Source organism: Gobius niger (assembly GCF_951799975.1).
Source record: "Gobius niger genome assembly, chromosome: 22".
In the NCBI taxonomy this organism is placed as follows: Eukaryota; Metazoa; Chordata; class Actinopteri; order Gobiiformes; family Gobiidae; genus Gobius; species Gobius niger.
This window is the reverse complement of record NC_136873.1, coordinates 22,113,836-22,141,339: the sequence shown is the minus strand read 5'-3', so window position 1 is coordinate 22,141,339 and position 27,504 is coordinate 22,113,836. Positions and strand designations below refer to the sequence as shown.

General features: G+C 43.1%; 2 protein-coding genes across 2 annotated transcripts; both read right to left on the bottom strand.

Annotated features, from left to right (window-relative positions):
• Positions 1–5,408: 5,408 nt before the first annotated feature.
• LOC306981272 (uncharacterized protein) lies at positions 5,409–8,022 on the bottom strand (the record flags this gene model as incomplete). Its single annotated transcript, XM_079580833.1, has 6 exons — positions 7,818–8,022; positions 7,640–7,684; positions 7,153–7,313; positions 6,975–7,039; positions 6,442–6,542; positions 5,409–5,479 (listed from the first exon to the last, which is right to left on the bottom strand). Exons 3-6 carry the CDS (start codon positions 7,288–7,290, stop codon positions 5,409–5,411), a joined length of 375 nt encoding a protein of 124 aa, XP_079436959.1. The 5' UTR covers positions 7,291–7,313; positions 7,640–7,684; positions 7,818–8,022.
• A 12,965-nt stretch (positions 8,023–20,987) lies between these two features.
• Positions 20,988–25,308, bottom strand: LOC306981271 (uncharacterized protein). Its single transcript, XM_079580832.1, has 11 exons — positions 24,910–25,308; positions 23,521–23,617; positions 23,194–23,374; positions 22,808–23,084; positions 22,555–22,732; positions 22,399–22,475; positions 22,129–22,315; positions 21,812–22,060; positions 21,527–21,698; positions 21,269–21,417; positions 20,988–21,195 (listed from the first exon to the last, which is right to left on the bottom strand). Exons 1-11 carry the CDS (start codon positions 25,225–25,227, stop codon positions 21,020–21,022), a joined length of 2,061 nt encoding a protein of 686 aa, XP_079436958.1. The 5' UTR covers positions 25,228–25,308; the 3' UTR covers positions 20,988–21,019.
• Between the last annotated feature and the right edge of the window lie 2,196 nt (positions 25,309–27,504).

Here is a 27,504-nt window from a genome sequence, read left to right as displayed (position 1 = left end):
ACCTTAGTCTTTAAAAGGGCAAAGGTTTATCCCATGTCGAAAAGCAAATACATAGACATTCAAGGCTACTGCAAGGAATGTGGAGGTCAGCTCCAGGCCCAATGTCTGAGAGAGCCACCAGTTCAAAGCCCGATGGTCTTCCAGTGTGTCCTTAAAAACAGCCTTCCCTCGCTCCACACAGGGTGTGCAAAGCGCCCTCTGTCTGGAGAAGCGTGCATGGATGTTGCTAGAGCGCTCTGTGAAGAAAAGTCTGAACCTCACGTGTGGAGGGCACAGCAAGCAACAAAGCTGATGGATCTTGGAGATCCTGAGTCCAGCCATTTGCCCAAATTGGCGACCCTACGAAAAGCAGAACAAGAGAGGAATTCACAGGAGTTGCCGCATACAGATCCTATATTGTCACTACAACTCTTAAAACACAGTTCTCCACACTGTGGCAGCATTAAAGACATTGGTCTTGATAAGTTTTTTTTGCCATTACTGGAGCCAAACACAAATACACATTTGCAAAACCTTGTCGCAGAGGTCTCACTCAACAATCTGTGTTGATGCAACTGGATCTGTAGTGAGAAAACTCGCACGTCCAAATAGTACATCCTGTAATATTTTTCTCTATCAGGGAGTATTGAGAGACGAGATGAATTGCAGCGTCCCTGTAGTGCAAATGTTGTCAGAGCGCCATGATGTGAATGCCATCTCACACTGGCTGACAGAATGGATTCGTGCTGGAGCACCTGTGCCAAAAGAGGTGGTATGTGATTTTTCCCTGGCCATTCTAGGTGCATTAGTGAGGTCCTTCACACCACATCCAGATTTGAAAACATACCTCAATGAATGTTTCAGTGTCATGATTGGCAACCCATCAGAGTGGATGTGGCACACTGCATCAAATTAATCTGCCGGTGGGAGTGCCTCAGAAAGAAGGCTCACCGTGTCAAAGATTTCTTTGTAAGATCTCTTGCAAAGGTAATAAAATCAAAATCTTTGGTGCCATCATGGTGGTGGCACTCAGTGAAGGAGAGGGCCATGACAAAGGACTTCCGGTCACCTCAGAGGGCTTCAAAACGTACTTAAAGACCCAAATATCAGAAGAGACCGTTGAGATACCACAAGAAGAACGTAGTCCTCATCCTGATCTTGAGCATCCAAGTGATCTTGACACCGACCTGAAGCAGTGGGTAGAAGATATCTATGAAAAGAGCCAATCCTTCGCAACAAGCAAAGGTGATCGTGATAACATTCACTTCCTCCCTGAGATTATTCCCCACATAAAACGACTAGCAAGTACTTTACCTCTCTGGAGTGCAGTACTAACTCCATACTTCCCTGGTTCTAGCATCACAGCCAGTTCTGCCTCAGTTGAGTTGGAGTTCAAGAATATAAAACATGGGCTTTTCAAGCATGAAAAGTTGCCCTTACGAGTCGACCGCTTCGTTGCTCGTCACCTTACCTTCATTGAAGGTAAAATGAGGATTTGCGCTGCAAAAAAGACTGATGAGGAGGAAAGCACCAACACAGGGTCGGCAGCTGCAAATCTCGAAGGCACTGGCAGGAAAAGAAAGTCAGAAGGTTGGTAGTAAAAACACTTGGTTACACACACGCACGCACACACGCACACACATGCACACACATGCACACATGAAAGTGTGTATAGGTTTTGAGTGTCTGGAAAATTCAATATAAAACTACGCTATCATTTCAATAATAGAAGAACGTAGATAACCTTAAACAAAACTCAAGAGCATCTAGAAGACACTGTTACATTAGACTATTTTTTAGGTATCTACATTTTTCTTGAGCAATATTATTTTTAAGTTATGATAAGTACACTTTTTGTCAGATCTTCCCACCTAATGAACGTTTACCTTCTGCAGACTCTGACTCAACTGCTGGCATCCTTGCTGATGAGGCTCTGGAAAATTGGAGGGGCCAAGGAGTTCCACCAAAAAAACGCAAGAGCCACTCTTATTTGGCCCCATGTCCTGAATGGAGGAATGCCAGCCAATCCATGAAGAAGATGGTTAAAATTGGGCTGCTGAAAAATGGTAACCATCATCAACCAGTCAAGCTGGGGGAAAAAACAGTATCTGTGTTAAATACTTGTGCAGTGGATGCATTTTTGCAAAGTCTGAGCTGTGCATACTGTGACAGCATGTCCTTCCAGTTTGCTGTCAACACCGAAACCTCAAACCAGTTATTCAAGCTGGTCAAATCCATTGCAACAGATGGTATTGGCAGGAATGCATATATCCAGAGAGCGGAGTTGCTGACCACATTATTTCCAGATGTCAAGTTGATGTCAGGTGCACTTCAGATTGATGCTCAGAGTCACATTTCCACTGTAGTACAGAAAACAATGAGGAATATCACAAGCGTGTACTTTCATAAGAAATGCTCCTCCCAGCACTGCCTGCTCAGTCTGCAAACCTCAAGGGAAGTACCAATTGTCTTTCCATCCTTCGATGTGCTGAAGACTTCCGGTATGGCTCAACTTGAGATTGCAGTGCAGCAAGGACTTCACCTGCCCATATCTCCCTGTCTCAGGCCGGTCCATTTGCCACTACAGGGTCACTCTGACGGGACTGAAGAGGAGTCATCTGCCCTATGTGAAGGGATGGTCACACACAGCTGCAGTCTGGGAGAAATGTTGTGGGTTGATACTGACCTTATGAGTACTTCACAAACTCACCAACTTAAGAGAGAGTCTTCCTTGTCTGAATTTCCATCCAGCATGGTGCTCCAGGATAAGACCTTCACACTAAGGGCTGTAATAGCATTCAGAGGTGGAGAGTCAAAGAATGCCATGGGTCACTACGTCTGCTACTGCAGAAGGTCCCCAAGAGTCTGGGAGATGTTTGATGACCTGAGAAGCGAAGTGAAAACTGTGGCAGAAAACAGACACGTGTGTCCACACGCAGTGCTTTACACACATGATCAGTAACCTTGTTTTTATGCTTTTATGTGAGTTTTTCTTTGGCGCTTTAAGTTTGTTTGCAATTAGTTTCACATACGTTTCAATTCTATGTCCATGTTTCTGTTCTTTTGTAAATGAAGATATACCATCAAATTTGTCTTTGACAGTGACTGCTTTTTGTTCATTCCTACTTTAAAAATATTGGCATTGCACTAAATTAATTTAATGTGTAAATACAAAATGTGTATGCTTATAAGCTTCAATACTACAACACTAGCTTGCTTATAATGTAGTAAAGAAGGCCTCATACATTTACTGAAATTAAAGCTGCATAAAAATTGACTTTCAGAGGTGTTAATACTAGTCACAATAAAAAAGAAAGAAAAAAAACAGTGACTACTCACTCCACACTGGCTCTTCTACGCTGCCTTGGACTGAAATTTGGCCATCCTGCACAGAATTTCTTTTTTTTAAATAATAATCCTGTAGTAAAATGAATTCAACAAATAACAAAACATTAACCATACGTGTACACCGGAACCTGCGACTTCGCTAATATGCAAGAATTTTGCGTGCGTTAATTGGCGTAGCTAATTAAGCTCCTTCACACACATTCAGCACGTGAAACATGCGTGACTTTCAGCCATTATATGCTGTGAATATGAAATAAAAGCCATGCCTGTAATGTTAAGGACAATTTTACACCCTATGTCAGATTTAAATGTATGGAATACGATTGGTTAATAATGATGTTCACATATACTACATTAAATGTTATCATTCTCATTTATAATAATGATATTCACATAAATACTACATTAAATGCTGCCATACTATATGTCAAACACTACACCAATAAAGGGATTACAAGATTTACTTGCCAAAAGTTGGAGGAGCGTCGAGAGGTTCTATCCATGATGATTAATCACGCAGCAATGAAGTGTCCGGATATGACGTCACTGTTAATATAACACCTGTGCGATGCCCCCCCCCCCCCCCCCCCCCCCCAAAAAAAAAAGAAAGAAAAAGAAGCGATACCCAATTCTTAAAGAACAACTAAACACCAGTGCCCAGCCTTACTCCGCCCACAAGAAAATTTGAAAATTCCATCTAAAAAGGGCGTTGCTCAGCAGACCAGGGGGCAAGCAGGGGGGCATAGAGTTGGGCGTGGTCTGGGCTGTGATTGACACATTGGCGCCGTGACTGACCGCTAGCTAATGATGGAGAGTGACAGTGACAGCAGCTTCGCGACCGAGAGGTCTTTTGAGGTGGAGGATTTTTCTCCCCCTTCATCACCGGAGGTGGAGGTGGAGGATGTTGATGTGGAGGAGGCCGGCGGCCCTGAGCCGTACATGTTTGAGCCGATGGCTCGCTCGTTGCCCGAGGCCACCGGTGCGGCCGGTACTGACGAGCCCGCCGAGGCGTCAGTGCCGCCAAGGATGGGTCCCGTTAGCGAATGGTAAATTGGTGTTAGCATTAGCGCTCAGTTTATCTGATTTCAGGTTCATATTTATATTAAATTGTAGATATGTTCATACATGGATATTGAGGTATCATACAGACATAATAAGCTATCACTGAATCAACAGGTGTTTATGCGGCCACTGCACGTCCTTGTCCCCAGTGGAGAATGTGTGCTGCAGGGAGACACCAAAGGTATACTTGAATAAAATAAAAGCACAAGACATAATAATACAATGTTTAGTTCTGTAGTAATATGCACAAAACATTACGACTTTTTCCTCCGCAACTTTCGCTAGCATTAATTGTCCCATTTGTGGTAGGTGATGCACAGATGTCAGCAGGTGGGTGTCAACACCTGCATTACTGAGCACCCGGGTTTCGAGGCAGTTGCCCTCAACCCATATGTACTGCAGGCAGTCTATGGGACATATGTGCAGCTCTTTGGTGAGATGCCAGAGACGTTGGTGCACAGGTTAGTTTTTGCAGGATAGCCTATTGATTTAAAATGATGTCGTTGACAACACATACATCACTTCTTTCAGCAATTACCGGCACCTTGCGTACCGAAATGTGGTCAGGTGGTGCTGGGGCTACCTCGGGCAGCACATTAGAGTGGTGATCCCGTCCTGTGCCGTCACCCGCATCAGGCAGGAGTTTCCGGAGGATGTGGCCTACCCACTGCGCAAAGACACGTTGAAACAACGTCTTTTTTCGGTCATTTTTGGACGTCCAATTTCGGTCCCCTGAAGGTGCAGACTGTTACTCCAGATGACGTCTTTTTTCTGACGTCTTTTGGACGTGCAACGTTAACGTTCCCAGGACCTCCGAATGAGGGCCAATACTAGTCGAAATTAGGTCGTTGTCGACGTCATTTCTACGTATAATATTTACTAATTTTATATCACTTTTATAGACCGTACAAAATACAAAATACTTCCAATGTCTGGAACAGACAATTAATTCCATGACCAGTAGGAGCCATGTGCTTTACTAATCACAAATAAAGCCCAATTCAATTCTTTTTCTCTTTTTATTGAAGACAGGGGTACAGGTACAGGTACAGGTCCAACAGGTCCAACAGGTCCAACAGGTCCAACATGGCTTAATAAAGTGCATTATTTTTATTAAACTGTGTCCCGATTCCCACCTCCCCGTCTTTGTGGCGCATGTTTCAAATGCTCTGCGGCATACAGCCTTATGGAGGCCTCTTTTGCAGTTTCATCAAATTGCATTACTCCATCTGCACAAGTAGAACAGAACGAGATATGAAGGCAATGTGCTGTCATACAGAATCCCCATGTTTGAACCCCAAAATAGGTTGCTTATACATCCACTACCATAGTCGATTAGCAATGTTACAGACAGCTATGTTTAACAGTTGGTATTGCATTTTCTACAACAGGAGATTAAATGTTTTGTCCAATTGAAAGGAATAGGCCACCGTTTTTACATACTGAGATATGTTCTTACCTAACCTTAGTCGAGTTAATATATCCCCGTCTGGTCTTTGTCCGTGCGCTCACACATACGCAGCCTCTCCCACATGTCACATAGCTCCAAAAAAGCTCACGATAGAAGCTACCAAGCTCTTCCACGTGTTCCCTATTTAAATAAAGTTACGTGAAGTGTTTTCAAGCGAAGTATATTTACACAGAAATGTAGCATGTCGATTTTATAAGCAGATAAAAAGGGGGACGCTGTGCTCCTGTATCATTACGCCTCACAATATAGTCCCCCTTTTTATCTGCTTATAAAATCGACATGCTACATTTCTGTGTAAATATACTTCACTTGAAAACATATCACGTAACTTTATTTAAATAGGGAACACGTGGAAGAGCTTGGTAGCTTCTATCGTGAGCTTTTTTGGAGCTATGTGACATGTGGGAGAGGCTGCGTATGTGTGAGCGCACGGACAAAGACCAGACGGGGATATATTAACTCGACTAAGGTTAGGTAAGAACATATCTCAGTATGTAAAAACGGTGGCCTATTCCTTTAAGTTAATTACTTCCAAATTGGAAGGGGACCACTTTCTTTCCCTTTTCAACATATGTGCATACCTTGTATCGCTTTATAAAGAAGGGTCTTCTCCAAAGGCTTCTTTTCCTTTTTCCCTTTTCCCTTCATATTAAAGTTGGCCATCAAGCCATTGGTGAAGAGCCTAAATAAAAATGATATTGTAAATCAATGTCAATGATATATTTAGAAACAAACAGGTCATCAAGCCTATACTAAAATCGAAAGTGTAGTCAAGGTTGCAGAAGAGCTGGTCTTCACTACTAAAATGTTGGATGAACTTGTCAAAATAGAAAATTATACAAAAAAAAAAACGCCAACAAGTTGAGAAGGATCAGACAATTATGCTATAATGCAAAAAATGTCTGACAAAAAATGGAATGCTTTCTTCTATATGCCTCCAATTATATATCAAACATTAACATTTTCATAGAAAAAGAAAATAGATAAAATGTGTGCCATGAGCTACAGAAGGATAAAGCTAGGGGGAAAAATGAATGCAAGCAGGCCACACCAACTGTTCACACAGAGCACCCCATCAAGCACACAAACTTCATAGTCTATGTAGAAAACATACCTGTCGAGGACTTTGTGGACACAGTCCTTTGTGTCCTTTCCCCCAATTCTAGAAAGGCGGAGCACCTGTTGAAATAAGTCCAAGATAAAATTGATGCCAGAGTAGTGTAACAGTTTGTGAAAGCACTGTATTTTGTCATGCTACACTATCCATATAATTTTAGACTTGCAAAACTTACCAGGGCATCAAACGCTTTCTTGTCACAGAGGCCTTGCTCCTGCCTCTCGAAATCCTCCATAGTCTCCATCCTCTTAATGTGGATGGCTGAAGACTGATGTTGCGATTGCTTGAATTGGCTCTTAAGGTCCACCAGCATGGTCAACACCTTTTTCTGATACACTGAAATAAAGTTGATGTCCATGATTAACTAAATGGCAAGGCTAGTTTGCAATTATAGTAATCAGCACTGTAGATAGTATTAAAAAAAGATAGAAACCCCCTCCTTACCATTAATGGTAGAAAAAAAAAAGATAAGTAGATAAAGTTCTGGAATTTGATGGTATAGATTTTTTTTCCCCCCACAGGATATTCCTGCACGGCTACTAGCTCATACAACATACATTTGCACAATTGTAGCATCAGGTGGAATATAAAAAAAGATGAAAGTTACACTCTTGCACTCAGTGTGACCTGTCGTCTTGCACTACCAATACATCAATACTTACCATCCCAAGGCAATGGAAATGCCCATTTTCCATTGGTCACTGCATCTGCAGAAAGTTAGATTAAGAAATTAACAGAGGACAAACTAAACAGATTTGGGCAGCATGAGACGAGAAAAATTAACCACAAATCAGTACAAAAACAATGGAAGACAAAGTACTTTGCAATTCGACAACTCACCACATCTTGGCCTGTCATAGGGGGGGCTGTGGCGTGACCCGTCAGGCCTGGAGCTCAAAACATTTTGGTGTTGTGAGCTGGACCTGCTGGTGAACCTAGAGCCTCCCCTGTGCTGTGACCTGGACCTGGACCTGCTGGTGAACCTAGAGCCTCCACTGTGCCGAGGTCTGGAGCTGGATCTGCTCCGGCGACTTGAGCCTCCACTGTGCCGAGGTCTGGAGCTGCTCCGGCGACTTGAGCCTCCACTGTGCCGAGGTCTGCAGCTGCTCCGGCGACTTGAGCCTCCACTGTGCCGAGGTCTGGAGCTGGATCTGCTCCTGTGACTTGAGCCTCCACTGTGCCGTGAGCTGGATCTGCTATTGTGCCTCGCGCCTCCACTGTGCCCTGACCTGGACCTGTAACTGGACACATTGCCATTTCTGAACGCGATGCTGGATCCACTGCTGAACCAAGTACCAATACAATAATTTAAAAATCACCTGGATAAACAACATGTCATACCTTACTGGCTGGCCAACAAGAAGTGCTGGTGACTAACTGATAGAAGCCAGCCACTACTGATGCTGTGCTTTATCCTGTCAATTTACCTTGAGCGAGAGCCATTCCTTGAGGTACCCCTTGTCGCATCATGTCGAGATCCTGAAAAACACACACAAAAATGTCTTACAAATACTGAATCCCATTTCTACCACTTAGCTCTCTTTTCAGCCTCCTCATTTTTTTGGCACATTCACAAGGAGAGGGGTTGACCCAAAGTAGTGTGATGTGCCAGAAAGCCACGAGTTGCTTTAAAGGAATAGGCCACTGTGTTTCCCACACAGACATGTTCTTACCTGAGCTTAGAAAGACCAGACAGGTACGCATCAACTCGTCTGTGTGGGCACAGCAACGCAAAAAGACCAAAGATGTTAGCATTTAGCCTCTCCCCTCTCCAAATGGGCTCCATCTTCAGCTGCAGCGCAAACATGACTGCTCAGGGGTGTTTGTTTTGGCCTCAGCTGACCTTGAAGCACCTCGGGTACATCCTTTTTATTATTTTTTTATTTTATTTTTTATTTTTTCTCTCTCTTTGTTTCTCTCTTACGACAGAAATAATGAAAACGCTGTTTTACAAATTAAAATCAGGCCGTAAGCATAGAATTAAGACATTACATTACAGACGTCGAGCACATCCGTTCCGCTGTGACGACACAACTGAACACTCAGTCGTTCACCAGGAGAGAGCTGCGTGAATGAAGCCACAAACCACTCTGGGGGTGTTTTTGATAAGGAAATAGCATAACAACATGGCTAAAAGCTCCAAAAAGTCGATTTTGCATGATATAGGACCTTTAAGTTTGAGCAGTAGGAACTAGAAATTAATTCTCACGTGGAGTAGTGTTGTACTTGTCCCGAGATTTGTCACCAGGCTTCAACGGGTGACACGAGGCTCGATTCCCAAGTGGAGTAACGTTGTCCTTGTCCCGAGATTTGGCACTAGGCTTCAACGGGTGACACGAGGCTCGATTCCCAAGTGGAGTAACGTTGTCCTTGTCCCGAGATTTGGCACCAGGGTTCAACGGGTGACATGAGGCTCGATTCCTAGAGTCTGAAACATCAAACAAACAACAACTATGATGGTAACTAATGCTTAAAGGGGGGGTATTATGCTTTTTTCAGCCACATAGCACCAGTCTATATCTCACTACAATAATGACGAAACCTTCTGTTGGTCTGTCAATGCAGTAAATTAGAATAACTGCCTTGTATAAAATTGCTCTTTCAAAATGGCCGTAGCAAATGGCTTGAAATAGGCCTCTGTCTCTTTAAGACGCTCCCTGACCCTTTCCGACACGCCCCCTCCACACGCTGTCTGTGGCATCACAACACTGCGCTCGTTGTCTGAACAGTATTTAAACTACGATCGGTGCATTTTAATTTTTATTGTTGGAAAGGAGCTACTGTTTATCACTTTGTGAACAATGGCCACACAGGATATTATTTGGAGACGAACCTTCCACACCGGACGCTTGGAAGGGGCTCTTGCCTGAAAAATAACTGCTGTTTGGAGGCTATCTCTTTACAACTGCCATGCCCTATGGATCGCAGAACCAGCCACTGAAATAAGCGTTATTGTCACCGGTTTTAATCCTGGGTGTTTCGGTAACAGAAACACTGATGTGTGTCTTTGTAAAAGTCTCAGAGCTGCTGTGGCTCCGGTTCACAACACATGAAGCTAATCCTCCATGATGACTCTGTTTACATCTTAGGGCTAGACACTGCGGGGAGGGGGTTCTGCTGAGGAGCAGTGGTTGGTTACTCGGCTGGTGACGAAAGCTCGGAGACGTCTCCAGGAGGTGGGGGCGTTCCTAGGAGGACTCAGGCAAACCTATCCCTAAAATGGCCGCCATCAGAGTTTTTACAGATTACTCAAAAGCACGTGAATGTGCCAAGGCAACACTTCAGGCATGTTTTTAATGAGGGAATGACTTAATAACATGATGTAAAGCTTGAAAAAGTCGATTTTGCCTAATACCCCCCCTTTAACTCACAACCATCTTTGTTGAATGGGATTGTAGATGTGAGAGGAGCGTGCAAATACTCACGAGTGGACATTTCGCCATCCTGAGATCTGGCCATACTCTGCACTGTAACAGTCATGGCTTCATTTTCAGAAGCTGCAACACAAAATAGCTTGTAACTATCCTACTGTGTATACACCAGACATTTCCATGTTTCATTAGTTGTCATCAGCACCCACAAGCAGAGTCATTAATGTTGGAGTCTTGAATGGCCAGCTTTTCCGGTACCTCAGGGTAGCTGGGCGGTTTTCCACCTACACAAAAGCAAATAGAGAAAAAAAAATAAAAAAACAAATCATCCATCTACAAGCAAAAAAGGCACAATCTTAATAATGTCAATAGTGAAAATCACCTGTGATGCCCTCTTCTGAATCTGTCGAGTCTGTAATTTTTAAAAATAAACATTAGTCAAAAATTTGAGGCCCAATGTGTCAATAGGTTACAAATGTAGTCATCTATAAATGCAAGAAACATCTCACTATTCATGTGTGAGTACCATGCATATCTCTCAATTATTCTGATTGAGCTAGATAGTACAATGGTAGGCATTTTTTTTCTAGAGCAGTGTTTTTCAACCTTTTTTGAGCTAAAGCACATTTTTTTTCTTTGAAAAATCACGAGGCACACCACCAGCACAAAATGTAAAAAAAATCTAACTCTGTAGCCTATATTCACAATATAAAGTGGTTCGCTCATAAAAACCACAACCTCAGGTATGATGTATGAAAAGATGTTTATTTTAGAACGTTGGCGTTGTCGTTTTGGGGCTTCAGATAGGGAAGCTCACGGGCTCTCGTCCCCAAAGAAGTCTAAGAGAGAAGCGTGGAATGAGCTTCCTGTAGATCGCCAAGGTTGTGGCGTGTGTAGACCTCGTATGCTGTGGATGACCAACGGACTAAGATCTTGATTAGGCGGTCGGGCACGCCTCGGCTGGCACCCACGTGAGGAAGCCTAGCCGAGCTGTGCACTAGGGAAGGCGGGGCAAACTCGGAGCAACGAAGAAAGCCGAAGAAAGCCAGCAAGAACATGGACTCGAGCGTGCGCGATATGTGCGGGGGCAGCACGAAATCCGCAGAAGGTCGGCTAGGGCTGGTCACAAGACGAGGATCGTAGCTAAGAATGGTGGCACAGGAGTCGGAAGAGGCTCTACATAGGGGGCCAGCATCCTGAAGGTCGGAACTGCAAAACGAGAGAGGGAGTCGGCTATGCTGTTGTGGTGACGCGGAACGTGCTTGGCTCTAAGGATAAACTGGTTAGATATGGAGTGCCAAACTAAGCGACGCAAGAACGGCATGATTCGCTAGGCCATGGAGCTGCGAACCATCTGCCCCGGTAGAAACCCCCAAAACCGGCTGAAGGGGCAGCGGCGGTATACAACCGGGACGTCGGCGGGACGGATATCATGTCCCGTGGAGTGAGGGAGACGACGCGGCAAGGACCAGGAGATACGAACCGAAAGCGCGACCCTGGGGAATAATCCTTATGGCGAAATTCAAGTGACCTAAAAGGGACAAAAGCTGCCACTTAGAACACGAGGGGCGACGAGGAAATTGCGCTGCAGGAGCGCGATGCAATCCCGCTTCTCGGTCGGAAGCAAAGCCTGGAACGCAACGGCAACCCAAACCCAAGTCCAACCTTGAGAATAGAAAGAAGAGGGCAACCCAGTGCCTGAGGTAGATGCAAGAGGAATAGAGCCCGACGCAGTGCCAGGTGACGAGGCACGAGGGTCGAAAGTGAAAACAAGCTGTGAAACCATAGGCAAATCCGTGGTGAAAGAGATAGGTGGAGAGATATCAGGCAACACGCGGCCTGTTGTTGCAGCGCCAGGGGCGCTGTTGACGTGGCTCCCGGTGGCTGCGACCTGGAGAGAGGTCAACCCGGAAGTGGAAGCTCGGGAGCGGTGATCGCGAGGAGGCTGGAGCCAAACAACAACCTAAACAGCGCGAGACGGTCCGCAGCGCTCTCTGCAATCCCGCCACCGTGGTCTAGGCGCATGACGCTTTTGACAGTAGTACGAGGAGAGTACGAGGAGAGCTCCGAGTCGGCGGAGAGCGGCGGCTAGGCTGGCGGCTAGCCCCGGAGCTAACCCTGGAGCTTGCGCTAGAAGGAGGGGAGCCGTCATGCTGGCATGGATGAGTGCGGCGGGGAGAACGTGCGGGAGACCTGGGAGGAACAGATTGCGACGTGGCGGGGTGGAGAAGGACAGAAACGACTCCTCCGGGCAGGCCGACGCCGGAAACGGAACAGAGACGGGACGGAAGCTGGACGGCCGGAAACTCCAAACGAGAGGACGAGGTTAGTAGTCGGGGGGCTTAAATAGGCCGGCGGGCGGAAGAGGCGTATAGGAGGTGTGGTCCGGCTCTCGAACCTCAGATAAATATAAATACTTATCTACATTTCTCATCAAAGTGTGAATTGAATAGGAACACTGTCTGGCTAGCCACAATGACACTGTCACATCTATGCATCACTAATTCTCTTGTCTCAAAGAAATGAAGTGATATGGAAGAGTTTTACATGGTCACTCTGCTGATCATTACACAGCACAGAGACTTGAGAATGCCACATTATTTGCAGATAATAATTAATTTGTTTTCAAAAAATATTCTTTAGACCCACTAGGTCAAATTGGATAATTTCCCACGGCACACCAGACAATATGTCACGGCACACTAGTGTGCCCCGGCACAGTGGTTGAAAAACACTGTTCTAGAGTGTGAGAAACATACCATTTACAAAACCCTCTGGAAGTCCTTTTTTGGTGCGGTCCCTCTTCTTTGATCTAATCGGCACATCCTCCTCATCCTCATCCTCCTCCTCCTCCTCCGCATGGCTTGTAAAGTTGTAGATGGCGCATTCACGCCGCTTAGCTAAAATTCAGAATTAAAAAAATATATATATTGACTTGCTTATGTTATTACACACACACTAATACTTGCCTGATGACATTTTTATCTTAATTAGAGGGAAAGTCATCCAGTCCTCCTGGGGATTTATCCTGTCCCTTATCGCTTTTTCTGTTTTTGTGGCACTCAGGTCATGTGGCCATCTGACAGTTTTTTGGTGCCTGTCAATCCAGTCTTCTGGAACAACACCCTCCTCCTCTTTGTCACCCTCCTTCCACACAGCCCTTGTATACATATCTGGAAAAGACAGCATACAAGTTAATTGCAGTTAGCATTTTTATTTAGCTCATGCATTGACTACAACAATGGTTCCCAAACTTTTAATTTGAAAGACCCATGACTCTGAATGTCCCACTGTCCCACTGGTTTCATTATATTACATCTATACAGACCTATTCACCTTATTCCGCCCCGCCCACTTTTGCGTTGTCTTGGCACTTCCGGTCGAGCACGAAGCCCGTTCATTTAAATGAAGAACGAGGGAAAATATTCTCTGCTCAAATCTGATGTTTAGTCGATTGATTTATGTAAAATGTCCAATGTTCATTTGCACCAGCAAGTCAACACTGCACCGTTTCTCTGTGTGGCCGAAAAACGGCTTTGTTTTCATGTAGTGACTGATTTTATTTGGACTTCTCCAGTCCCATGTTAACTGATAGGAGAAAAGGGGCCAGCACATTTCATGGTGGCGCCCACGCAAACGTCCGGAATAAGGTGAATAAGCGACCACTATAGAACCAAATGAAGGAATCCCGTAAACCCATTTTTAGAACCACTGTGGCAGACATAGTTGTACAAAGCAAATTATAGTGCAATGTTATTGAAAAGGACACACAGCCCATTTAACAAATCACCAATTGTGAGGTTAGAGGGCACAACATGCAATGATTTTCATCAATAGCAGCAAGATCATTAGACAGTCAGCCTGGGTGACGTTAGTGGATAAAGTGACAGGTGTGGTCAAGACAGTTTCATCATGTGCAGAGGAGGGATGAGGGGTTACTTTGGGAAAAGCATTTTGTGGCAGGAGGTGAGAGAGTTTAATTGTGGCAAGAAAGAACATGCAGAAAAAGACAAACAACAACAAAGGGAAACAGGTGATTAGCCGTGATCCCTGCGGGGTTATAGTTATAGAAAATTTCACCTTTAACATTTGGGGTCCACACCATGGCGAAGGGGTATAAGGACAGAACCACCCGTTTCTTGAGGGAGGCAGGCCACCTTCCGGAAAAGATCACTTTGGCACAGCACTTTGTTTTTCATCCTGATTTGACCACTTCCTATGCACACTATATTCAGAAGTCCAGAGCTACATGGTTTGTGAAATAATGGGGAAGTGTGACGCTGGTGCAGGATTTCACAAGCAAAGGTACCATCTGCATTTTTTTGTCGAATGAAAGCAAATTTGTCGTCTCTTAAGAGAAAACAACAGTCCCTTTCTTTAACAGAAGCAAACACTTCAAGGTTGACTTTGCTTCTGCCCTTTTGTGAATGTTCAATTTCAGACAAACGCCTGGTGACTTGTTCCAGGGGACTTCGACCACTCCTCACATGTTTCTTAATTTGTTGCAGGTAGTTTTCAAAGGGAAAACAGGACAGGTCATTTAAGGAACAGTTGAAGTGGCTTACATCTTCGTGGAGATGAATTAGTCCATGTACGTTGTACACAGCAAAGGTCTTGCCATAAAGGTCAGCACAGCACATGACAAAGTGTTTCATTAGTTCCTGAGCATAATGGAGATAGGCATTGCGAATCCTATCATCTGACTCCAGCATTATTGACATGGCCACTGTCAAGGACAAGAAATGTGTGTATCTCTCTGGGGACAACACAGTTTTCAACACCACAGGTCCTGTGTATAGCAAAAACTGCCGTAATTCAGTTGCTTTCCACCTGTCTAGTTCATGTAAAGACCGTGGCTGCCGTGCAAACTCACTTGGCATCTTCCCTCTCAGTGCTATTAGTTTTTGAGAAATTGCATCTCTTTGCTTTGGAGATAGACGGCAGATTTTCGGGCCTCGTGTCATGTAAATCAACAGGCGCCTCACTACTCCCAAGCACACCATATGCATGTAGTCCAGGACAAATGAGCTAACACAAGGAATTCCTGCAGCTATCAAGGGGCTAGCATCATTTTGGTGGTTCTTGTATTCCACTCTGGAGAAACTGTCATTTGTCCGAGAAGTGCATTCCTGCCCACTGAAAACTATTCTTCCCTCAACACGAGAACCCCTTACTACACATCTTTCACAACTCTCATAGGAAGTGTGGCCCTTAATACATTTTAGATATGCCCTTGCTGGCGCATCGCAGATCATAGCATCAATATTGACCGAGTAAGTCTGGCCTTCATGAATAATACCATCATCTTTGAGATGTTTGTACTCTGTCAGGAAGTCTTTCAGATAGTCCTCGATTGGACTTGGCTTCTTTTGGCCACTAAACATCGCAGCAATAAATGGATCAAAATGGCCACACTTCACCAGTATTGGCCAGAATTGGACACCACTACTTTTGAAAAGTGGTATGCCATCAATGTTTACACTAAGGTGCACATCATTACTCTCCATCTGGCTTAAACAACAGCGGATCCCTTTTTCCAAGCCATAGTACGTGTACTGTCCGCCACATTTAGGCTCCGTTGTATTAGACTGCGGTGTAGCAAGCAGTGTCCGGCAATCGACAGGCAATAAGTGCCCTTGTGTCCTTAATATGGGCAATAAACCATTAAGTGCTCTGTGTGTCAATTTGTGCTCCAAAGCCCACTGTCTCAGGTCATCCTCCAAACTGCTAGTTTCCTCAGAGTCACTTGGCTCCGTTTCTGAGTCATTACAATAAGATTCCACATCGGTGTCCAAATGAAAAGTATCTGATGTACAAGGGATACTGTCACTGACAGAACTACTGACAGAACTACTTTGACTCCTTGTCTCACTCTCGTTCAAATTTTCAAAGTCCTGTTCATCGTCTGAACACTGGAGAAGTTGATCAAGTTCTCTTTTGCGTTTCCGCCATTTTCTCATTTTCAAAGCCATCTGTAAATGCAGACGCGAGTCCGAGTTATTTTAGTTTTACTTTCTATTTCGCTGGAACATTTGTAAGGGGTATAGGGAGGTCACAACACTTACTTTGTTTTGGGTTGGTTCCACCCAGTCCAAACACACAGTCCTGTACACCACCTAAAAGAAAGACAGGCCCAATTTAGAAACACAAAACTAAAGCTTTCCAACAATTACTCCAATGTATAAAAGCATTGTTCATCAAAAAGCAGAGATATTCTCTTCCACTAGCAATATCAAGCTCTGACCCTGCGGAGAGGGCAGACTGTGTCTGCACTCGCAGATGCAGAAAATTATAAAATTTGAACTACTTTATAAAAATATATTACTCATAAAATACACAAAATGGCAAACATTTCTGGTAACTGCTAACAAACTAACTGCTTTTGTTACCGGCGCCAGCCCTAGGGGAAGCTGGGCGGTTACAAGTAGCACACAACTAGCGTGTTGCCTATGATCATGCTGTGGACAGACGTAGAGGAGACGTTGTTAGTCAGGCCACAGCTCGTTTACTTCTCAATTCAATATTTACATACATGAAGACATACAATTATTGACAGTTGACAAAATAAATACATAGCCATCTCAAAAATATGTCTCTCACGCACACACACACATACTCCTTCACTTTACAACTCCATGTGACTGCGGTAGTGTATAAAAAACTCCACTAAATGTCCAACAGTTCATCTCCCTTCAACGCCTTGCTCCGTCTCATCTCTCCCACATGCACGCACGCGCACATACATACACACGCGCAGCGCGGCAACATGAAAAGAAAGCAACTGGCGACAACGGACTTCATCACTCTGAAACTAAACTTGAATTTGGATACTATTTAACGAATTAGACATGAAAATGTTTTACAAAGGACTCTAGCACAAAACACTGCTTGGATCATTGACAGTTTGCTTCGCAATACATTCATTCTACAACGACATTTTTAACTAACGTTTTTTTGTTTAACCGTTGAACAACGTTCGCAACGTAAAATACATCTTCTAATTAAACCAAATTATCTTGCACTTTCACAATTCGTTCAGATCATACATTCAACACTTCGAATTGGATTAAAACGATTTTGGACCAAGATTGAGCTACAAAAGTAACTTTTTACCGTACCTGTGGACAGACGTAGAGGAGGTCAGGCCACAGCTCGTGTACTTCTGAAGCTGTGCCTGCGCGAGCCTCTCTAGTCCCCACAGTAGCGCTACAGCACCATCTACTGGTAAGATGTATAACTCAAAACTTACCTTATATTCACTAAAGACGACGTGCGTAGGCGAAGCGATGAAAGAAAATGACCGTCTTTGAGAAGAGGAAATCGTTTAGGTTGGGTGATATTTCATCCAATCAGAGTGCTGTTGACTGGTTTAACTCAGCCCAAGTATAACGGTTGCTATATGTGACGTCACGTCACATAACGGTTGCTATATGTGACGTCACGTCACATATAGCAGACCGGCAAGTAAATACGAAAAAATAACATTTAAAAAAATCTTATAAACAACAAGCAATATTTTTGAAACTCACCGTAGAGTTACTAAACCTATTTATTTACGGAATTAGAACTGTGACGACACTACTTAACATATTGCATTTCCAAATAATTATAAATAAATAAATACCTATATTAGTAGAACATATCACATACTGAAATAAATGATTAGTAACACATTTTTAATCATAGTTAAAAAAAAAAAATAGAAAAAATAAAACGTGTCCTTTTCCTGCACCTGTGTTAGACGTCCCCATGACATCCAAAAAAGTCACATATGTTGACGTTCAAATGTTGAACTGCATATTGACGTCCAAATTTAGTCATAATTAGACGTCCAAATTGTGGACATAATATACACGTCATTTAGACGTTCAGAATTGGTCTTGGACCGACGGACGCAATATAGACATGATTTGCACGTCCATACGACGTCTAATGTTTAGTGGGTATACAGGGTTCCTTCCAGCCCTGGATTTCCATGGCCAATAAAAAATATCCAAAGAACACAATTGCCATTCTGAACATTTTTATTGCTTGTATTGTCATATAAATTTAAACACCTGTCATTGCATAGCACACACCACAAATTATCATTCCACCCTTATATACACGCTTACATAATTGTATTGCTAGACAGCTGAAGCTGAGCCTCAGAATGGGATCTATTAGCCTATCTCAGTTGCAGTGTCTCTCAACTGAAGTTGACCCTCCTACATTTCATGGAAAGCCATTTGACTTAAAAAATATATATAATTTCAGTACATAATACATATTTGGCATTTTAACCATCATTGTAGAGTATATAAATGCCAAAATACATAATTCTAGTTTTTGTTGAAATTTGCCTTGAAGTTTACTGTGCAACACACCAGTTGATAACCAATCAATCAAAGTTTATTTCGATGGCACTTTACAACTACATCTTGGGAGACTCTTAATGAAAAAATAGTATAAAAAAAGCTATGTTCTGTAAAAGCACAGGCAAAATAATGGGAGTGAATTAAGGCACTGCCACGACAAAAGCACGATTGCGCCACTGCCTGTACCTGGACACATACAAAACATGTTAGAAGAGGAGCGCAGGGCTCTGCAGGAGTTATTCTAGTACATGTAATTTATCTGTTACAGACACTTTGCATATCGCACTGTAGTGCTGTGTGACAGTGCATACCTTGGACAGTAAGTAAAGCTTATTGATTTCTTTTTTTTTTACAGTTATTTACGTTATGGCCCCTTGAAATGAATCATCTTTCAAGGAGTTCCTTGATTAAATCATTATAATACTTTGCCAAAATGCAGAGTACAGATTTGCATCGCAATCATTTTAACATTGAAAGACCTTTAACACCTAAATGTATTCACAAATGGTTTGACAAATAAAAAAATCTTTGAATCGTGGTATGATAAATGATATGTGACACATCTGCACATTGAGGTATAACACACTGCTGCTCCTGAGTTGGATGAATTGGTTGATTTTATAAAGTTGTACTTTATCTGTGACATTAGTCCTATCATCAACATGCTAGCCGCATGAGTCGTAGTGTTGTCAAGTACATGCAGAAATACATGTTGTCATTAGTTCTAACAAAACAAAAAATATTAAAAAATCAATTAAAAGTTTATGTGCAGGCTTATGTGGGAGGGATGCATAAGCACCATTCTTCCTGGTGTATACATCGTGAGTTAGGAGCATTGTCTAGAAATAACTGGTACTTATATTAATTCTGCCCATAAACACCTAATGCACATAATGTGGCAAAAAAACAAAATGAATGATGAATTTATAGCTCATTAGCCACAATTCTCCCACCTGCTGGTGTAACATGTAAACTACAATTGCTAAATTATTTTACATTATATTCAGACATTTTTGGTCTTTCACAGACAAATCATAGACCCTGTGACTTATATTAATGATAATTTTTGTAATTCACACATTTTCTTTTTAGATATGACTTGTGAGAGTTAATAGTTAATAGGAAAAACTGGCTCCTGTGACATCATCACATTCTAGAACCTGCAAACAACCAATTCCTGACAAATGGCTTTACCCCGACATTACATACACATTTATATGTATAATCTACACTTGTATACATTCTCCGGCGACAGTGGTGCAGAGAGTGGAGAAGGTCGTCTTGTGATCGGAGAATTGATTCGAACGCCGCAGGTGCACACTGTCGTTGTGTCCTTGGGCAAGACACTTCATCCTGCTTCCAATAAACAGAAACGCCTTGAAGAAACAGAAACGCCTTGAATCAGCTCGTCAAGTGGTCAAGTAAAGTCATTGGCCAGCCTCAGACCAGTTTGGACTTTCTGCATGATAGACAGTTAGAGAGGATGGCACGAAGCATCGCAAAAGACTCAGAGCATCCTTTGCACTCAAGAGTTTCGATTGCTTCCGTCTGGGCGTCGTTTTTTGATGCCAATGAGCCACACGAACCGTTTTAAGAAAAGCTTTGTTCCCGCTGCCCTTTCCTTTATGAACAAGTCGGGATCAAATTGCCCCTGACGCGGGTTTTTTATCTTTGTTACTGTCAAGTGGCTTAAACTTCAGTTGTTTTTTTGTACCAAAGGCACATCCTGTTAGTATGTGGAGCACTTACAAGTTTTGTATTTTATATGTGTGATGTTTTATCTTTGTAAAATGTGTTTTAATGTGTCGACTAGTTCTCAGAATTGCAAAACGAATTTACCCACGGGTACAAATAAATTAACCTAACCTAACCTAACCTAATATCTGCATACACTGGTGCATGAATGAGAGTTAATGGGTGACTGGTTCCTTGATGTAAAGCCCTTTGAGTGTCTAAAGCAGGTAGAAAGGTGCTATATAAATGTGACCATTTTACATTCAATATTTCTTTAGTGTCCTACAATGATACATTAATGAAATGTATAATGCAAATTGATCCACACTATGATCATCAATTTATCATCAATATTCTGGTGGGCTCTCATGGAGGTATACCTGAGACTGAGGTCCATCTCGTCTTGCCCACACCTCTGGTTCATTGTTAGCCATGTCTCTTGGCTGACTCATGTCTGCTTTCTGAAAAGATTTTAGTTGTTATTGGCATGTAGGCATGTCAGAAGCAAACCTATAACAATGATCATCTTGCATAGTGTTTAGTTCTGGAAGGTCTTATTGTATATTATCTTCTGGTCACCTTATGTGCTCTTGAAAAACCGTGACCTGTGCCTGCTTACTGCCTCCTTTTTGTCTGGCCTCTCATACTGACCACAGAGTGGTTCAGGCACAGGTATATTGTCCGAGTACTCTTGATATGGCGCCGCATCCTGAACCACGCACTCGAACAGCAGAGCCATCAGCTTGTCAATGTAGACTTGGGAAAAACGTACAACATAATTATTATTACAATACTCATACATAACCGTCAAGCTTGTTTTCGGACATACATGTGGTGGATTTGGTCTTCAGAGCTCTCACAGTATAGTCACCGTGTTTGTACTTCGGGTACACTATGGAGTATCTCAGCTCACCGGTAGAAGTTCTGGCATGTGTGCGTTGCGCGTTCTCATTGTAGTGCATAGCTGAAATTTGTAACCTAGAACAATCAAAACAAACAGAAGGCAGCACTGACATTATTAGTTTCAAAGAAATATATAATGAGGAAATAAAAATGGATACTTTGAGAAGGTTTTGGTATTCATTACCTGGCCAACATTCCTTTAAAGGAAAAGCCCACACTTTTCGGCGAGAACCTAATGATCAGGCTGTGGAATGCCTCAATGTAGGACGTGTGGTACAGTGGGCTGATTTTCTCCACGTCCTTTAGAAACCGTGGAGCCAATAAAATGGCTGTGAGTCTTTCACATGCTGCTGTGCCTAAACAAAAATGATCATGACATCAATGGAAAATTTACTTGGTTTAGAAAGCCAATGCAACATTTCCAATGCAACTTAAAATATTATTTAAAAAAAGCATAGTCTTTACATACTTGGCCTGAGCCACTGCCTTGCTCTTTCCCCAACCAGAGGCTCGTGTTGGCAGCATGGGGACAGGGCATTGTCATGGGCGTGAACATCCTGTATATGGTTGGCCACAGAAGTCCACTTAGCCACAGCTTCTTCTCCTGAGGAGGAAGTTGAAGCTGACCAATAAAGATGGTTGACTATGCTCTTCCTCCACGGGCCCACGTCCTGAGTGGTCTTTTTCCTCGCCAGCTCATCAATCTTCTTCCCAATTCCTATATATAAATGGATACACATAGTATTTTTTTTATTTTTTTGTGTTAACTTTACACTCAATACATACCCTTTCCCATGTGCCAAGGGTCGAAATAGTGAGTGATGTCCTTTTTTTCCTCCCTTATAAACTTCTGCACTCCTGTGTGTCTGTCTGTCACAATGGCCTGTACTTTGACACCCCTCTCTTCCAGCATGGTCAGACTGCGTATAAATCCCTCCTTCTCCATCCTTACACTGTTTCCAACTTCATTGCTCTGAAAGAGAACAGAATGCTCTACAGAAATGTGCACAATGATCCCTATTTAAATGTCCAAATGTAATCATGATGGTGTTTTACCTGGACAAGTTGGATGTCAATTACTCTGTTACTTTGCAGATTCATCATAGTGTAGCTACCATACTTGGCTGAATGTCCTGCAGCAATGCACATTACACTTTGGCATACTTTTATTCAAACATAAAAAGAATCTTCATTAATTAATAAATGATTTACCTGGAGAGTCAGCGCGCATATCCCCGCCCATTGTCAAAGCCCCACTAGCAGCTGCCTCCCTGATATGTTCATCCTGCTCAAGCTTCCACTGCCAGCTGACCGTTGGGATGAGGAGCTTGGCCTGATGCTTGTGAAAAGTTTGCTCCGACAGCCCTTGAATGTTGAAAGCCCTCAGGAACTATAAATTGTAAAGTAATATTACCAACTGAACAATATGGAAACATAGTCAATACAGATGAGAATTTGGCTCTACCTTGGAAATCTGAGCAAAACACAAGCCAGTGAAGAGGACAGCAGCACAAAGCTGAAGGTTTCCAGCTGGGATGTCCTTCACCATCGGCTGGCTGGACCAGTCGTTGAAGTACTCACAGGTTGGACAGTGCTGTTTCACCCGGAGGAGTGTGCCCAATGTGGCTGTGTCAACTGTACAACGATGAGTGCAGACAGGACATTTCTGGAAAAGTGCCAACAGTTGGTCCTCGTGAACGATGTACTTTTTGGCTTTGTGGGGAGGGACTTCAGTGGAAGCGCTATGTTGCAGAAAAAGGCAAATGTAACCATTGAAGACAATACAATCCAATTTGTTCCAACGTATATTTTTAAACATTACAAAAGCATTTCTCCCCCCATAATTTGTACCTTGAACAGTTCAGAGAACTGTCGTTCAGATGGAAGCTGGGGTCAAACACAGACACGTCACACCTTTTCCTTTTCAGTGGTGTGGAGGCTGCCTGGGGACTTTCAGGAAGAGGGATTTCCATGAAGGTCTCGGTACCACATGAAACGCTGACGCTCCTCTGTGGAACCTGCACTTGCAAGCCTGTTTACAAGAATAAAGAAAAAAACATTTTTAATAGCACTAAGAAATAGTTACAGTAGAATCTAGCAACAAATCCAAAGCAAAATGAAAATCTTATACGATTCAAATAATGTATTATCCAGACAATGTTATAAAAGACAAATCACCTTTGCTCCGCCTGCTAGGCTTCACATTGGCCTGGACACATGCATGCCTGCTGATGATCGGATCAGTCTGACAGGCCATTTCTCTGGTTGCTTTAGGCTGAAAACATAAGCAATAATATTAGTAATAACACATAGTTTTAAGGGAGAAAAGTCTTTATTTGTATAGTGGTATAGAAAGACTAATTTCTGCAGTGTAGATTATTGCGTTTTATATCAGAGTAGTAAACAAAGTAGAAGATGTTCCCAGCAAAGGTTTGAAGCCTGTGCGCTAAGACATATGTCTATTGTAGGGCTTCAGCAACCCAAACCATGAGCAACATGCAGCTACCATGCACCCGGAAAAATAAAACTAATTCAACACTAGAATTACAGAAATAATCGCATGTGCTTTGTGCAACAAGAATACTGATGAGGCCAGGGACAATTTGCTGTATGGGGTCTTCCTAATGACAGTAATACTTGACTTGTACTTGAGTAACTATTATTTATAAAGAAAAGCAGGCTGTCTGCTAAATATTATGGTACTTGACCTGAGGAGTATTGGGGTAATATTTTTCTATCTTTTAGGAACTAAATCTTGGACTTTTACTGCATTTACCCGTTTTTGGCTATGCTTTTGTGTTAGTTTCACACTGCAGTGAGCAGTGACTGCAAAAGACACAGGATAAGATACTAAACTTGACGTTATAGCTTTATTACTTTTAATATGTTGAAAAGTTAGCAACACAGCGCACTTCAGGAGATACCTTTAGCCTACTGTGACCACGGAGACTGTAGAGCTGAATGTTTTATTGTAATACCGTTGTTCAACACGCAGCTATGTGGACGTGATAAAAACAAACGCTAGTGACAGTCATGTCCTGGAGATCGCGTTAGCTTACGACATTATAAACTCAAGGCAAAAGTTAGCCCTCCACTAGCTAACAGAGTGAACAACAAAACCGAGAGCATGTAATATACTGCACTAAACTCAGCAATACAGCGGTGACCTGCTCCGCGGAGCTGCGCAGTTCCCTCGCGGGGCAGGGGGATGTTGAAGCCGGTCTGGAGGCGCAGTCAGCGCCCACAGCCCTGGGGCTGGATCAGGGCTGTTGTGGCGCTGAAATGGCCCCTTCGGTGCATTCAACATTCAAAGTTATTAGCGCTGTTGTGACCACGGCACCGGGTCGCCTACACAAAGCCCTCTACCCCACTCCAAATATGCTTTAGTATAGATATGCACGATTTACGTGGATGACCGTTTTCAGGATCAAAACGGCGTTTTCCGCCAAAAGGTGACAAGTCTGCAGCTCTTGACGTTATGTGTCTGACACTGCAGCTACAAAGATTGCTATTATAAGCGCCAAATCATCAATATTAGTTGTTTTGGTCATGACTTTGTTCACTCACCTCAGCTTGGCGCCCGAAAGCTCCGGGTTGGCGGGGCAGCAGTGTTGGTAGCTCCATCCTCAGTTGTGGAAGACCAAGGGTGGGGACAGCCTCGCTCTTCAAAAGGCGCTTCTTAGCAAAGCCAAGCTCAAACTCCATCAAGTTGGCGAAGGAATCACGCGTAAAATGTTCTTTGCAAACTCCAGCATAAGGCGGGAGTTCGCAGTTTTCCCCCAGGCCAATTGCGCGTAACCACTGGCGCCTAAAGTCTAAGTCCTGTGGAAAGTAATGTAACCCTACAGTACTATGACAGCCCACAACACTACACTTTCTCCCCATCCTGACAAACAAGACTACAACAAACACTACACGCTAATATTACACACAATAACACTAACTACAACTAATGCTAACACCTAGCCTATACTAAATGCACTCCGTTAATCTAAACTAACACACAATAACAAAATCAAACTAATCTAACCACGCTACGAAACTACCTGAATAAAGTAACTACACTAGAAACGCTAAATAACTAACTAAATACTATGCTAATATACTGCTAACCTGAAAATCGATGTAAAATGCTCGCTCGCTATTCCAACTCCAACTCGCTACGGGGGCGTGTGCGAGACTCGGCTGGTTTTATACCCCAAGCGCCAGAGCGACGGACGTCACACAGCACAAAGTCACGTCACACAGAGGCCAGAGCAAATGGAGAGACAGGGCACGAAATTCAAATAGCTCAACCGAAAATGGAGAGAGAGAGCCACACAGAAGTTTTTTGGCTCAAAAGGGAGATTTTATCTAATTTGCGCTAAAATGTAAAAAAAATGACCAGGACGTGTAGAGAGCACTATAAGAAACATATTTATGCAGTTTATAAGCTAAGAAAAGTTGATTTGGTGCTTAGTTGTCCTTTAAACAATATTGAAAATTCCAGCCACACCATATGTCCGCGGGTTTTCCGCGGTTTTCAGATATTTTTGGGCGGGTTTGCCTGCCCAGACCTGGCAACCCTGGCGCACAAACACACGGTCACACGCGGAGGCAAAGAAACAGAGAGGGGGAAAGTGCTCATTAGAAAATTGTCCCTCAAAATGCAATCATTCATGTGATGCAAGGTCAGTTATATTCCAAAAAATATTCTATCGACACAAACATTTATATCGTTTGTCAGGCGTGTTACGGCCCTAGGCCTCGAGGTTCCCTCCTTTATGCATATTTTTGTTTGTGTGGCCTAAAACCTGCTTTTCCTCCATGTAAATTTGCTGCTGTGGTCCTGGGCTGCGATTGGTGGAGCACATTGGGGTCCTGGCCGCCTGATTGGGGGAGCAGCTCAACACCTGCGGGGAGCTCGTCAAAGCCACCTGTGTCAGCCACGCCTATAAAAGGACTCCACTGTGGCTCATTCGGGGCTGCTGGTCTCTGTGTGACCAGTACGCCATTGGTACTCGTGTTTAGTTAGGCTGCTGGTCCTTGTGGCCAGTATGCCATTTTGTGTTCTGTGTCTCTTCGTTGTTAACGTTAACTGTTGTGTATCCAGAGACACTCGTTCTGTGTGTTGTGTTAGTTTGTCACTTCTTGGGATGTTCGCTTAAGTGACGTGGAATCAAGTGACACTCTAGTCATGAATTTGTTTGGTTTTGTTAGGCCTGATATTGTCTAGTTTAGTTTGATTAGCTTTGTTTTGGTTAACCTTTTTGTAAACACTGTAAGCAGCCTTTGTTCTTATGGTTATTTTTGTCACTCCTTCGTTTACCTTTTACACTCCTTTTATTAAATTACAACTTTATTTTACCATTTGACATCTTGGTTTTTGTTACGTCCTATACTAGCAGAGCCGGGTCGTAAAAAGGCGTAATCAAGTTGATTTGCCTCAGGTGCACTGTGGAGTGGGTCAGACTGTTTTTAACCTGTGGGAAGGGGGTGTGTGGGATGTGGGGGGCCCCACCTTCCCGTGCCTGCAGGTGGGTGCTGCTGCATGAATGTCATCAGCATAAAATGAAATATGCGGATGACGTGGTGTGCACGTGACACAATGAGTGTCACTGAAGACAATGGCACAATCCAATAATCACAGCATAATTGTCAGACCTGGGTTTGGGTGTGGGAAGAGGGGTGAAAAGGAAATATGTGGATCACATGGTGTATAAGTGACACAATGTATGTCACTGAAGGCAGTGGCACAACCCAATGATCACAGCATAGTTGTTCAATCACTGTCCCTATGAACTTGCATTATACTGCTTTAAATGCAGAGATCCCTATTAAGTTGCATTATACTGTTTTAAATGCAGAGATCCCCATTATAACTTGTTTTAAGGTGCTATTATCATGGAAACTGCAGAACAATTTTTTTTCTGAAAAAAAACAAAACAATGTTTTAATTAATCTTCTCCCTTTTAACGGGATATTTCAGGATTTTTGACATAAAAAGTGTGTTGCTGATTTCTGGACATACTTTTTTTGTAGTTCAAGCAGTTCTTATATTTGAAGAGTTTTGTGGCGCTAGGCTAATGCAAGCACCTGAGGCAAATCACTTATAACGCCTAGTCTTGCGTTATAAGTGATTTGCCTCAGGTGCATGATATAAATGTGTGTGTCAATAGTAGG

Coding starts and splice junctions, on each gene's coding strand:
- LOC306981271 (XM_079580832.1), bottom strand. CDS start 25,227: ATGGGGAGAAAGTGTAGTGTTGTGGGCTGTCATAGTACTGTAGGGTTA. Junction 23,618..24,909: donor CTTTCGGGCGCCAAGCTGAG/GTGAGTGAACAA, acceptor TTATGTTTTCAG/CCTAAAGCAACCAGAGAAAT. Junction 21,196..21,268: donor GAAGACCAAATCCACCACAT/GTATGTCCGAAA, acceptor GTTTTTCCCAAG/TCTACATTGACAAGCTGATG.